The sequence below is a fragment of the Sceloporus occidentalis genome, unplaced genomic scaffold (assembly GCF_023333645.1).
Source record: "Sceloporus occidentalis isolate IW3139 unplaced genomic scaffold, rSceOcc1.0.p SCAF_2, whole genome shotgun sequence".
Lineage (NCBI taxonomy): Eukaryota > Metazoa > Chordata > Lepidosauria > Squamata > Phrynosomatidae > Sceloporus > Sceloporus occidentalis.
In genome coordinates, this window is record NW_028316982.1 from 91,862,483 (window position 1) to 91,877,608 (window position 15,126).

At 37.6% G+C, this 15,126-nt stretch overlaps 1 protein-coding gene across 3 annotated transcripts in view; it reads right to left on the reverse strand.

Moving 5' to 3' along the window:
• Nucleotides 1–2,299: 2,299 nt before the first annotated feature.
• The window catches only part of TNKS2 (tankyrase 2), a 46,371-nt gene continuing 33,544 nt past the window's right edge, over nucleotides 2,300–15,126 (reverse strand). For all 3 annotated transcript variants that reach the window (XM_089510278.1, XM_089510277.1, XM_089510279.1), the window contains 8 exons: nucleotides 11,551–11,633; nucleotides 10,602–10,722; nucleotides 10,198–10,295; nucleotides 9,123–9,197; nucleotides 6,683–6,788; nucleotides 5,467–5,653; nucleotides 4,555–4,711; nucleotides 2,300–4,226 (listed from right to left, as the gene is read on the reverse strand). In XM_089510278.1, coding sequence (XP_089366404.1) covers nucleotides 4,164–4,226; nucleotides 4,555–4,711; nucleotides 5,467–5,653; nucleotides 6,683–6,788; nucleotides 9,123–9,197; nucleotides 10,198–10,295; nucleotides 10,602–10,722; nucleotides 11,551–11,633 — 890 coding nt within the window. In that variant the 3' untranslated portion in view covers nucleotides 2,300–4,163. The remainder of the gene's footprint in view (nucleotides 4,227–4,554; nucleotides 4,712–5,466; nucleotides 5,654–6,682; nucleotides 6,789–9,122; nucleotides 9,198–10,197; nucleotides 10,296–10,601; nucleotides 10,723–11,550; nucleotides 11,634–15,126) is intronic.

Sequence of the window (15,126 nt, forward strand, 5' to 3'; positions counted from 1 at the left end):
TGTTCACTTGTAAACAGAAAGTAACTTGTTTCGATAAGGGAAGCTCTTGCTTCACTGTTTATTTTTTTAAAAAGAAAACAAAAAATGGATGTTCCATTTTCTTGAAATTGTTGGTCTATTATTATTATTATTATTATTATTATTATTTTAAAAACTTATGTTCTGTTCAAGAACAACAAATATAGCCCTCTTTATCAAATACATTGAGGCATCATCCCAAAAAGCAAAGTCAGAGAGAAATAAAATGCAGAAAGTATTGGCATACAATTGTCTTTTTGTAGACCATTCTCCTTCTCCTCCTTCTCCTTCATCATATTATTTCTATGTCATCTTTTTACCCGATGGGGACTCAAAGCAACTTACAACACCAAAAAACATATTTTACAAAGGGCCTATAAGTGAATATAGAGAGTATAAAGAGTCTATATGGGAACTGATGTACACACATAGAATCATGTTACAGCTTCTGTTGAAGGTAGGTGTGTCTCTGTGTGTGCATGTATACATTGAAGGCAACCACAGGGAATGCAGTTCCAACCCTCCTCCAGGTGTTTAGTGCACACTGTACTGCATATGTGCCAAAGGCTAAAGTTAAAAAAAGGATTATATGCTTTCCAAAGAGGCCTGTAATAGAAAACCGTAACATCCAGAAAGTTATAAAGCCACTTTCAGTGTACACAGGGACAGTTAAAATGCATATGAACTTTACTGCAAGTATAGTGTCACTTGTAAAATTAAATGCAAGGGGGAGGGTCTATTCTTAAAGGCTTCTTTAAAAAATCAGTCACTGAGGGAGGTAGATACAGCTTTCTTGGGGGGAAAATATCCAGAGGGCAGTGGTGCTAACCGAAAAGAGTTTCTTTTTCTATTGCTACCAACCGATCTTAGTGGTGGGTTCACTGATCTCCAAAGAAGTACTTCAGGCCAAATGTTGGAACTGTTGCCCTTCAGATGACATTGAACATAGGATTTTCCAACAGTTCTAACCAGCAAAGTCAACGGTAAGGCATTCTGGAAGTTACAGTTCAATCATGTGTGGAGAGCCACTCTATCCCTACCTCTGGCCTATGAGTACATCATGGGTAAAATCACACGGATGTAGGCAGCCCTTTGAACTTTGAATAACCTGGACCTAAAGCTGGCATCTGTATAGCTCTCTGAGGAGCCTGTCTGCTTCTTTTTCTTTAAACAGGCTTAATAATTTTCTAACTAGTTGCTTTTCCTCTCAAAACCATTTCCTGCTCCCCCCCCCTCCCCCAATATGTAGTGGCCTATATCCTTTTCCTCATGAGGGAAAGGGAGCAAGGAAAATGACAATTTACAGAGGAAAAATAGCCCCATGTTTATTACACGTTCTAAGATCATGACTTGCTTTTCTAGTGTTTGCCAGTAGAATTTTTTAACAGCTGTCAAATCAAAATCAAAGACTGTTAAATCTTTAAACTAGACATAAGGACCAAGTTTAATTCTTGACAGCTCTTCAGAACACAGAGGGAAACAAGTACTTTTATTCCCTTCCTCCCAATGCACCATCATCCCCAACCCACTAACTCCTAACTGCCATCTGCCGTCTACCTGTACTAGTATATTTAGGGAATTCATCATGCTTTAGTCCATAGTTGATTCCTCAAAGTCCCTAACTGCAGTGTTTTGTTTTAATGTTTACCTACAGAAGCCCGATGCTCCTGTAATCTGTTGCATGAAGTATATAAGCAATGTGGAATGCATGTTTGCCGAGAAAGACAAACTCTGTTCTGAGAGCTTTTTTTACCCCAGGTGAAATTTCCTAAGCAGAAGTAACAACTTCAGAGTCCAACATGTTGATATCTGGTGCCCCCTAGTGCAAAAGCATTTTCAAATACAAATGCCACAGAAAAAAACAGTTGTCAAAAAAGGATGCCAGAAAGCTCCGAGTGTCAATCATCCATTAGGCATCTGACAAGGTACCCATTTTATAGCACAAGATGGGTAAAACCTAAAAGCTTAAGCGTTCCTGCTTGGAGCAACAGGAGTGCTGGACTATTCATCGAAGAACAGGAAACCACAACAAGGGATGGCCAGCGTGGCACAGTTCTTAAGCTTACAGGGTTCATTATGAATTCCCCACAACTAGCTTTTGTAAAGAATCTTAGATTTTAACATAATGAACCCTGTAAGCTTAAGAACCTACAAGTGTTTATAATGGTAAGAAATATGGTACATTGTATTAAAAAAAACTGGTTAAATGCAATATATTGTTACTTAGAACAACAATCACTTCATATACATTAATTGGGAATGATATCACAATACTACCAAAAAGCTTGTGAATGAAGTTTATTCAGGGTTGTATGGTATGTAATGTAATACAATACATTTTCAAGTTGATTAAGCACTAATTGCACAGGAGGCTAGAATCTCACTCAAGTCAACACAATCAAAACCATTATGTTATTCTGCCTTCAGAAAAGGATATGTCATGCAAAATTAAAAACATTCTAACCAACCTCATGGTACCATTTAAAATGCTACCAATACCACAATAATTTACATCACATTAAATAATCATTCACAAAGAATGAAATATTTTCTGTAACCAAACAAAGTTCTTAATGCTTAAATCAAAGTTACCAGATTTTGCATGGACACCTGTTCCAGCATTTGGCTAAGCTAGCAAGTGGAAAACATGCAGTGAAAGAGTACCATACAAATAATAATAAAAAAACCACCCTTGTATTCAACAGTATTTTCTGTATTTCTCGCAGTAGTGATCACATAAAGTGATATTTAATACATTTTGGTCATGATTTTATAACTATCCATGCACTGACACCATGGGCAACCCAATGATTTAAGACTTAAGTCTCAAGTCACTATAGAGACCAGAGAGTCCAAGAAGTCTTGGCAAACTTTCTAAAACCAGTGTGATATAGATCCATAATTAAATTATACCATGATCACATTCCTATACACTGAAGAACCCCAGTCAAAATGTGTAACTAAAATCTGGATTAATAAAGTTGTTTTTGATTTCTATTTACAGTCTCTCAAATAGTTGGGTTATCCTAGGAGGAACTGAATAAGGAAAGCAGGTTATCACAAGGGTGTCCGAAGAAATTGCCAGTGCCTTGAAGAACTGTGATTACTTCATTTATTGCCCTTTGCTTTCACAGACTTTAATGGTAAGTAGAAAAGGTCTCATAGAAAGCTAGGAAACAAAATGTGTAGCCAACAAAAAAGTGGAAAAGTGCAATCCTAACAGACTTCACTCACAAAGCCCTGCATGCAAAAGCAGGTTCAGACCTGATCTCATATCATCTCTATGCTCAGCTTTGTATTGCTAGATAGAGAACAGGTAGGAATGTATGTGCATGTATGCGTGCATGCACACACACACACACCTACTTGTCTTCATATTAAATATGTGCCCAATAGTTTAGCTGCATGTATACATACCATCAGCTTACTTAACCCTGCTTCCAGTAAATATTTTAAACTGTGCTAGGTTTGTTCAAAAACTGGAATGCTCTGCTTGGTTTCTCAGGAATGTGTATGACGTATAAACAATCTACTGGATAATATTTTTTCCTCCACTCAACTCTGCTTACTTAGTTAAAAAAATCTAGTGTATTCTTATCCTTCCCAACTGATATGAATCATATGGGATCTTCCAGATTATTGCATGCGGTGAAATGCAGATGGGTAATGTAATGTCTAAAATGAAGATTCACATAGGTTCTGAAACATTTATGTTACAAAAACAAGGTAAATAAATACCAGGCTAGTAGAAAAGCTCTTATTTACAGTTTTACAAATGCAACTGTACTTTGTGTAAATGCAATATTTTAAAGAACACAGTATTAGTAAAATGAGTTCCTTATAGCAACAGTTGTTAAATTTCACTGGTATAGCATATAGAAAACATAGTTCAAGTTAATAAGTGTTTTATAATTTAGTACAGACAAACCCAGTGTCACCTGGAATGAGATCTGTTAAAGTGCTGAAAAAGGAAGTTTCAGAATTTGTTTTTTGTTTTTTTAGAAAACTTACTATACATTTATTAAAGCTTTATCAAGTTAAAATGTTAAATCACATTTTTCTACCACAATGCCTGTGGGGGATAAGATACAATTTTTCAGCAATCTGAGTACTCTTCACTTTGATCTCTGCAGAACATCTGGGGTTCAAGCTTCTGTGGCAGCTTCAGGCTTTACAATCTGGTAGGTAATCAAATATTCTGGGTAGGCCTGAAAGATAAATTAGATTATTTATTTTCAGGCATTCCTAAAAAGACATCAATGCATAAAATGAAAAATTATTTGTTCTGGTAAGAGATAAAAAATAGCTAAAGGAATAATGTATCACTTTGAGAAAAAAATGCCTTCACAGTCTTGGGCCTATATCTACCCAAACTTAGATAAAACTCCACTGAACAACCAGGTTGATTTCTGAGTAGATGTGTCGCAGGGTGTTGTAAATACTTATTTTCATTGTTTAACAAATATAATAGGTGGTAGTTATGAGGTGCAATTCCAGTTATGCTAAAGTTTCACAGTAAAACCAAAAACACACTACCTGCTCTCCTCTGTAGATGACATATTCTGCTAAAGCCAGTCCATTTACACTAGGTCGCCCTGTAACTGAATGGTGTCCTGGAGGAGAATGAGCCATTTTCATCGCACTGAACTGCAGAAAAGACTTGCCCAATGTAACACGGCAAAACAGCAACTGCCTACATTAAATAAAATAAATTCACTTTAAAATAATACTTTTAAATAGTTTGATATGACAAATATAGAAATGTACAGTGATCCCTTGGTATCTGCTGGGGTTTGGATCCAGGACTCCCTGTGGATACCAAAATCCACGGATGCTCATGTCCCATTATATTCAGTGGGGTAGTGTCTCTTATATAAAATGATCAAGTTTTGCTTTCTGGAATTTATTTTTTTTAAAAAAACCAAACATGTCCAAGCTGTGGATGGTTGAATCCACAGATACAGAGGGCTGACTATTAATATATGTGTGAAGAGGAAAAAAAATCTACTGCTTTATAGGCAAATAAAGTTTAAGAAAAGTTATATTCAATTCAGTATTTTCCATAATTCTCCTAATTCTGTTTCATTCAATACCACAAATATTTTTGGGTTGTTCCTCACTTCCACCTCTTTAAAGAACTCTAATAATGTAAAAAAAAAAGTGATATAAATATATTATAAAAGAACACTATGTAGTGAAGACTTCTCTTAATTTTTTATTGACAGAGATAGCGAATAGGATCTTCCATCTGTGTCAGCAGAGGCCATAAAGTACAACAGGACATCACATTGCCAAAGATTCACTGCAGACCTCTGGGCTCACAAAAAAGAATCTCATGAGAAATTATTGTTCGAAGAGCAGCATATACCTTCAATGTATATAAAGAGCAATAAACATAAAGTACTTTCAGCCAATTTTAGTACACTTCATATAATTATGTGAACTTACCTATGACAGACATAACAAGACCGGTCTTTGTGAACTGGGCAACCAGTGCCACCTCCAATACCATATACATATTGGTTGCTTTTGGAAGAATTTTCAGCAAAATAAATACCAGCTCCAAACATCCCACCTATGTAAGCATGTCTTTCATCAAAACCTTTATGAATAATTGCATTCACAAAAGGGGAACCTGCAAGTAAATTAAAACAGAAAATACTGATTTCTAATTTTACATATCATAGGAGTATGATGTTTTATCTATCATAGTTTTTGACATGTATAAGTTGCCAGCCACAGATGCTGGCGAAATGTCAGAAAGAAACTCTGCTAGAACATGGTCACATAGCCTGAAAAACCCACAAAAAACTACGTATAAGTTGCTCACTATATTAGGCCCTTTATAATTATGCTTGTTAGGAAACTATGTGCTTCACACAGACTCCTTATATATCTAAAACTAGAGAAAGGTATAGGGCATGCCCCCCCAGTTCAGTGTTCTGGCATCACCAAATGAGCTGGAAAAGACCAAGAGCTTGAAAAAACTGCTGCACATCTCTGTAGGTAATACTGAGCTACATGAACTGACATACTTTAGAGCAGCTTCCTGTGTTTCTAGTAAGGGCCATTAAAGTAGTGGTCCAGATATTATGCAGCTGATCAAATCTGCTAGTGCCATTTCAAAGCGTGCCTTGCTCATGTGTTACAGCTCTCCTCATTTCTTGCCAATTAACACTGAATATGTAGCTTCATATGCCCCTTCTGTCAGCTCCAGCAGGATATTTTTTTGCAGGGGTTTGGGGTGGCAGGCTACATACGTTTATATACCTATGTATAAACTGGTTTATTGAAAAGCTATAGAGGTTCACAAATGTGATTCATATAGGACTGCATGGGGAGCTTTTACTATATCCGTGAGAAAACTCTCAAGATTGTTTTGTTTATATAGTGGGTATCATTCTTATTAACAGTACAATACAAAAGTTATTTGACCTGGCAAGCAAGGTAACTGGCTATTTCTTGAAAAACTCCTTTCAGAAAATCTCAATGTCAACTGTATTGTATGAATGATAAACTTTCATGATCAGCTGCTGCCATGCAGTAAGTTATGACTTTATTTATTCTAGTTATTTGGAACTGAACTGTAAGTTATTTCAAAACAGAATAGAAGGTTCAGAAAAGATTTAAAAACATCAACTTGTAATGAGAAAAAAATATATACCATGGAACAACATCCTCTCATTAGCATGATTATGATTCTCTTCAGATACTTCTTTCCTTCTATGAGTATATCTTTCCCAGAGCTTTTTGTTACACACTTTTTGTATCTAGGAAGGAAGAAAAGCCAGAATTCAGTCTCCTTAATACAGACAACCTTAACACAGACAACCACTACATTATACTCCACATGTGTGATAATCAGCTCTCCCATTATCTGAGCAACACAGCTGTCCCCTTCAGGTAAACAAAGGGTTAATGATGTATTGGGTTAAGTTACATTTATTGGGGTCAGCCTCAAGGAGGAGTAAGAGAGGACACAATAGACAAATGCCAAATGAGATGACCACTTTGGGGGAAGTCCTGAGATGCTTCTGAGTAGGAGGCTATAAAAACCTCAAGATGTTACAAGGCACAAAGACAGACTTTGGAACAAAGGTGTCTGCCACATCTAGAGGACATTCTGGTCATATGTTGGACCATGGCAGGTCTAGACTCCCAGCCTTCACTATGCACATGCAACTCACAGGACACCAGTATCATGAGGATAGAAATGTTTAGCTAGATGTGTTAGGGTAATAATGTTTCTTTTTAACCTTAACTATTAAGTAATGCCTGAAGGGAGGTGCCTTAATGTGTAAGATATCCTTTAGCTATGGAGACTGCTTAGAATAAAATTTGCTATGTACACTGCTTTCCTTAAGATCACTTCTTCCCACACATTTTTTCACATGCCTGCTGGGATGTGCACGCACTTGTATAGGATCCTCATCTCCTGGAGGAGTGGGGAGGGAAAGTCTCTGCAGAGTCAGAGGTGGAAAAATTGCAAATTAAAGCTCAGTAATTTTCCACTGAATTACTGGTTAAAGGGGGGGCAGGGGGTTAAAATCAGTGAGTGGTGGCAGGTAAAGGGCTCAAGAGCAGGAGGGGGATCCCTTTACAACATGATGGCTATATTTTCTACAACACTTTAGTCTGCTGTTCAGAATTCTTAATAATGACTACCGTAACACAATCACCACAAAGCTTTTATTTCACTGGAAACATTTTTAAAATGGAAAGCACAGTGCTTGTAATTATATTAAGCTTACTGGTAATTTAATTCCATTGAATTTAAATGTGCCATGTTAATTTTTACTCAGTACATTGAAAAACGTCAAGTGAAGATTAAGATCTGAATCCTATTATTCACTTACAGTATATAGCAGTGGTGGTGAACCTATAGCATGTGTGCCTTCTCTGGCACACGAAGCCATTTTGGAGGGTACTCAAAGAGACAGGAGGGTGGGGGAAGAGGAGGAACCTCTCAGGCCTACAGCTGTCACCGGGGAAGTCCCGCCCGACGAGATCCCATCCCAACCCCCCTGAAAGTTCCGCCCCTGGCGCTGGGTAACATGTGGTGCCAGAATGCCTTTGAGTTGGGGCACTCAGTCCCTAAAAGGTTTGCCATTATTGGTATATACACTCGACTCAACAGTTGATTCAGTTGTCTGCTCTAGTTTTGGGATTACCAACAAGATTTGGGCAGATGCATCCCAAGTCCAAACAATTTTTCTTTAAAAAACCTGACCTCCATTATTTATGACACACATTAACCATCCCTGTGACCAGATTACTACTTAATTGTCACTGTGGAAGATAATGTAGTGCCATCAGAGTCAGATCATCCTCTAAACCTCACTGCACCTATTCTGCATTATCCTTCAAATCTTTTCAAAATCATTAAATGTGCTTTTCCATCTGAGCTAAAGGAATTCTTCTTACTAACACAAACATGTGTAACTGACTTTTGAGGAACACTGCAGTTTTCCATTTCCATGCCATACTCTGTAACATGTAACAAGACATACACAACAGAAAGCAGAATGACTGTTCCAAATGCACACAGTAACATTCTTGTTTCTAAAATTCTTTTAAAACATACAAATGAAATTCACAAGAGCTGGAGAGGAACTGTGATTGGTGTCTACAAACGGTTTAAGGCAGGGCTGGGCAACTGTGGAAGGTTGGGGGCCACATTAGCACCATTTAGGAGACTCTGGAGGGGTGGGGCTCATAAACAAAAAAGAAAACAAACTAACAAACAAAACAAAAAACAAAAAGAAAAAACATGTTTCCTCTCTAGGAAGTGAAGGGAGCGTTTTCACTATGTTTTCAGTCTCCTTCCAACCACTTCGGCCTACTTTTTTACACTACCTGTGTCTTTTAAAAAGGGCCTCTCCTTGGTTTAAATTGACGAAAGAGGACTCAAAAACATGCCAAAATGCCCCCCCAAGAATACTTGGGGAATTCTGGAACAAAAAAGTCTGAGCTTTTTTTAACTCCTAGGATGACCTAGGGGCCACAAAAACAGGCTGGGGCACACATTTTACCCACCCCAAGCCAAGGGAAAAGCAACCTAGAGTGTAAACAATGAATGTTAGGTGAGATCCCTATATTATTACCTTTAAGATATTGTATCTGTTGAAAACCCCACCAGCATGTCCACCATCTCTGTGTTCTCGTACAGTACTCTGCATCTAAAGATTAAGTGAAAAGACATGAAATATCTTAAATGAAGGCATTAGATTCTATTCTGCAGACTAAAAAACTCCTTTATATGTTAGGGCAATCTTGAGGAAAATGTTTCTAAACATTAGAAGTTGAATTCTTAAAAACCTCCAAGGAATGGCTCAGTACATAGAACCTTTAATCATATCATCATATTGCGTCCTTTAAAGCAAGTACTAAGTGGCTTTTCATTGAATTTCATCTATAATAAATACACAGCAGCAATGTCAGTTTTTATTTCAAATGGATTATCTGGAAAAGTCATAAGAACTGCTTATCCTGCCCTATTCCAATAGATAATGGCCCACATTTGGGCAATAGCAATAGCAAGTATATTTCTATACCGCTTATCTGTGCACTTAAGCACTCCCTAAGCGGTTTACAAAGTGTAAGCTAATTGCCTCCAACAATCTGGGTACTCATTTTAGCCACCTTGGAAGGATGCAATGCATGGGTTTTGTGCACTGACCTGCATCCCATCTACTCCATCTTTTTCACACATGGGGAAACAAGACACAAAATAAGCAGCTGTCTATCATTATACCCAAGTGGAAAAATCATAGTTAATGGCTTCCAACCAAGATATAAAAACATGGTTAAAAACCTGCTACCAAATCCTTGCTTGTTTGGAAGCCATTAAACATAGTTTCCAGGTTCGTTTCTAAGGAGAAACTATGATTAATTGCTTCTTCTTGGTTATTTACTTGTTTGTGTGAAGGGTAGGGCAATGTGGAATCCAAGTGGTTATGTATGCAGAATTTCCTGTCCTAAATATGGCTACCGTCTTTTCAACTGAACAAAGAAAAGAACCAAAATATTCAAAAGGGATATGAATCAACCATGGGGGTGGGTGGGGTGGATAAATCTTCAGTTTATTAAACAAACTCAAGTAATACTAATAGCAATAGATATAAATAAAAATAACGGAACAAGTTTTTCAATGTGAAATATATGAATCAAAAGATATACCTCTTCTTCTACAGACTGAAATTCTTTATCATCCAGAGAGAGATCTATAAGTATTGTTCCACTACCTGAAGTATTCAGAGTTAAATAGGTGTTAAGACCTATGAGAAAATGCAACGTAGGAAATTTAGCTAAAATTTAGAAATATATAACCCAATGTTCAAAAATCACAACAGTAGAAGATGAGTTAAGAAAATAGCAGTATCAAAAGAAGTACGGTCTTTTAGGTCTCAAAATACTTCATGAGTTTGCGACTACATAACAAATAATTCGGCACATAAATCTTGCCAAGAGCTAGTAAGGTAAACAAAACAGACATAATTAAAGTTTGAAAATATTGAAATATGTAAAAATGTAAAATATTTAGTAACAACTAAATATTAATATTTTTAGCTATGACAACATACCTTGCTGTCCTGAAATTAGTCTTTCTACTCCCTTCATTATTTTGTGTCTATGTCCATAAGCATTAATTCCAATTTCCTTTAATTCTTTGTGCCCCATCTCAACAAGTATGTCTAAAGTGATCTAAGAAGAAGAAGAAGAAGAAGAAGAAGAAGTACATTTTTACATAAAAACCACAGCATTGTATACATGGAAAACATTGCTTTCAACTTAATGCTGTGCTAACAGCAAAAATCATAGTCAGCTTCAAGTACTTTGGAAACTGGACTGTCAGCTAGGATGGTCAGATGGTATTTAGCCTAATGACTTTCTGGGATGAGCTAAGGTCATCACAACTAATCTTTTGAACATATTATCCTTGCCTTCTTTGACACTAAGGGGTCAAGCAGACCGGCAGCTCTGGTTGCTTCCTGTTTGGCATGGGATAGTGGCAACCAGACACCACAGTCCCGAGTTCACGTGATGCAGTCCCAAATGGGCTGCCAGCAAAGAACCCGTTTTTGTGCTCCTTTTGCTGGCAGCCATGGCACAGCTTCAGCCCGATCCAGGACACATGTCATCTGAATGCCATGCCTCCAGACTGGCCCAAAGCTGGAGCTTTTGGCCTGTGTGTTTTGGGCAGAAAAGAATCTAAACCCATCTTTTAAAATGCTCTCTTCCAACAGGCAGAAAACTAATTATTTCAAGGGAAAAATCTGATATTCTACCTAAATAAATTATATTTTGGAATTCTGTAAAGTTTGGAATTCATTATAGAATGAAATCAGAGAAAAATGCTGCAGTGTGCTCATCTATATCTTAACTTAAGAGTATGGGTCTTAGAACTTAATACATGCCCTAAGAATCTTGGTATAAATCTTCTCCCAAAATAAACAAACAATTCATGAACTTGAATTTGCTTTAAAATATTTAAATAATTTTATTGGTTTCCAGGTCAAGATAGCTACTTACCTGCTCTCTCTCAAATATGTCAATGAGATGTTCAAGTCCAAGATTTCTCACAAACTGATGTATGCTAAAATCTACACCTGGGACTGAACAGAAAAAAATTGTTAGATATTAATAGAGAAAGTTTAAATTTGCAGACTCAAGATGAAATGACTTTCAGTCAAACATTCTACTATGGGTATCTTCAGTAATACCTGGAACATACAGTCTTTATTTTTAAAATGAGTTTAAAATACAAGCTACTCTTATATTCTATATAACTGAACTTATATAGAACTAGCTGTACTTGGCCACGCATTGCTGTGGCTCAGTCTGGTTAAATGGAAAAGAAAGAAAAGGGAAAGTGCACGTTTGTGCAATATTTAATTTCACAATGCTTGTGGGTTTCAATGCTGTGAAACATCTCTTCTCCAGCCACGAGAGGGAGGGGGGACCCAGCGCTCTCCTCCCGTCTCCTGCCCAATTTCCACAAGGTCCAGCTGCAGGAACTCAGCCCCCCTTAGAATTTGTTTAATTATTTAATTTATCTCAATCTGTAAGGAATGTTTATTATTATTTTCTTTCTACTTGGTTTTGTTAATTGCTATGTATTTGCTTTGTTAATTTTTTGCTGCTGTTGAATTGCTATATAGAATCATAGAATCATAGAATCGTAGAGTTGGAAGAGACCACTAGGGCCATCCAGTCCAACCCCCTGCCATGCAGGAAATCCAATTCAAAGCATCCCTGACAGATGGCCATCCAGCCTCTGTTTAAAGACCTCCAAGGAAGGAGACTCTATCACCCTCCGAGGGAGTGCATTCCACTGTCGAACAGCCCTTACTGTCAGGAAGTTCCTCCTAATGTTCAGGTGGAATCTCTTTTCCTGTAGCTTGCATCCATTGTTCCGGGTCCTGTTCTCTGGAGCAGCAGAGAACAAGCTTGCTCCCTCTTCAATATGACATCCTTTCAAATATTTAAACAGGGCTATCATATCACCTCTTAACCTTCTTTTCTCCAGGCTAAACATCCCCAGCTCCCTAAGTCGTTCCTCATAGGGCATGGTCTCCAGACCTTTCACCATTTTAGTCGCCCTCCTCTAGACACGCTCCAGTTTCTCAATGTCCTTTCTGAATTGTGGTGCCCAGAACTGGACACAATATTCTAGGTGGGGCCTGACCAGAGCAGAATACAGTGGCACTATTACTTCTCTTGATCTAGACACTATACTTCTATTGATGCAGCCTAAAATAGCATTGGCCTTTTTAGCTGCCGCATCACACTGTTCACTCATGTTCAACTTGTGGTCTACTTGGACTCCTAGATCCCTTTCACACGTAGTTTCATTCAGCCAGGTGTCACCCATCCTATATCTGTGCATTTTATTTTTCCGCCCTAAGTGCAATACCTTACATTTCTCTGTGTTGAATTTCATTTTGTTAGCTTTGGCCCAGCTTTCTAGTCTATTCAGGTCATTTTGAATCTTGATCCTTTCCTCTGGGGTATTAGCTATTCCTCCTAATTTGGTGTCATCTGCAAATTTGATAAGTATGCTCCCAATTCTGTCATCCAGGTCATTGATAAAGATGTTGAATAGCACTGGACCCAGGACAGAGCCCTGTGGGACCCCACTGGTCACTTCTCTCCAGGATGAAAAGGAGCCATTGTTGAGCACCCTTTGGGTTCGGCCGGTCAACCAATTACAGATCCATTTAACAGTTCCTTTGTCTAGCCCACATTTTACAAGCTTGTTTGCAAGAATGTCATGGGAAACCTTGTCAAAGGCCTTACTGAAATCAAGATATACTATATCCACAGCATTCCCTTCATCTACCAAGCTGGTAATTTTATCAAAGAAAGAGATTAGGTTTGTCTGGCATGACTTGTTTCTCTGAAACCCATGTTGACTTTTTGTGATTATGGCATTGCCTTCTAGATGTTCACAGACTCTCTGTTTAATGATCTGCTCCAGAATCTTTCCTGGTATTGATGTCAGACTAACTGGACGATAATTGTTGGGATCCTCTTTTTTCCCCTTTTTGAAGATGGGGACAACGTTTGCCCTCCTCCAGTCAGCTGGGATCTCTCCTGTTCTCCAGGAGTTTTCAAAGATTGTTGCCAATGGCTCCGATATTACATTTGCCAGTTCTTTTAATACCCTTGGTATTAAAAGAACTGGCAAATGTAATATCGGAGCCTTTTTGTTTTTGTTATTACTGCTATTGTTAATTGTTATCCTATTTTATTGCTATTGTTTAATATACTGCTATGTTACAACTGTCTTTTTTATTTCATGTTTTATTGTTATTGCTTTGTATTATCCCCTCTATTGTAAGCTGCCCAGATTCCCAGTGATTGGGCGGCATATAAATAAATCTTATTATTATTATACAATAATTTTTGTTGTTCGATTGTCTGTGTAGATATAGAGATTGTTTGGTTTGCCAACTCTAGAACATATAACGTAAAATGCGCAGCTGTGTGTGTCCCCCGTTCTCCTGGTGGCTTCTGCATAAGCTGGAAGCCGCCTATAATGAGCCTGTGTATAGTGTGGGCTCACTGTATCTGTACCTAAGGTTATTCCACGTTAAAGCTGTTGTGGACAGACCACAGATCAAAACAGCACCGCTTGATGTTTTGGGGCTGCATCTGCACTGCAAAAATCTAGTAGTGTCTCCAGTGGACATGTGACAAGGCAAGAGAATTTTGGAAACAAATTTATGAAATGATTCAGAAGATATTTAAGACAAAAATTTCTTTTAAATCAGAACTGCTTCTACTGGGACTCCTGGATAACCAGACAAAACATCAATACAATTATTAAATATGCCCATAGCAGCAAGATGCCCAGATGTGGAAAAACAGTGATTCCAGCAAATGAAGGCTGAAGATTAAAGCTGTTTGAGATGGCAGAAATGGACAAAATGTCTACTTTGTTAAGGGGGGGGGGGGGAATCAATAGATAACTTTTTGAAAGACTAGAAGTCTTTTTTACAATTTCTAAGAGAAAATGGAAAGAACATCTATGGGTTTAAAAAATTAGGTTAATGTTATAAATGAAGAGTTGGAAGGTTTGTTAATCAAATGGCTCCGGTGGTAATTTATCTTAAATTAACAATTTTACCTCTGACAAGAAAGCAGGAAGTCAGGTTTTAGTCTATGTTTAGTTGAGTAGTTTGTTTTCATAGTAACTTTTACAGTTTGTGTTTTTGTTCTGCAAATTTTATTTTATGCCTTTTGCCTTTTTGTATTGTTTGCAGATGTTTTTAATAAAAAAAGTTACAGTCAGCCTTCCATATCCATAGATTCTTTATCCATGGATTCAAACATCCATGGCATGGAGATGTTTTTAAAAATGTATACATTCTAAAAAACAAACCTTTTGCCACTTTAAATAAAGGATACCATTTTAATAGGCCATTGTATTTAATGGGTCTTGAGCATCCATGGATTTTGGTATCCACGGGGGGAGGGTGTTCTGGAACTAAACCCCAGTGGATACCAAGGGCCCACTGTACTCAAAAATAGTTGGCCCAATTGCTCACTTACAATTACAGCATTCATGTATGTCTCATTGATCCCACAGACCTACTTTAGCTA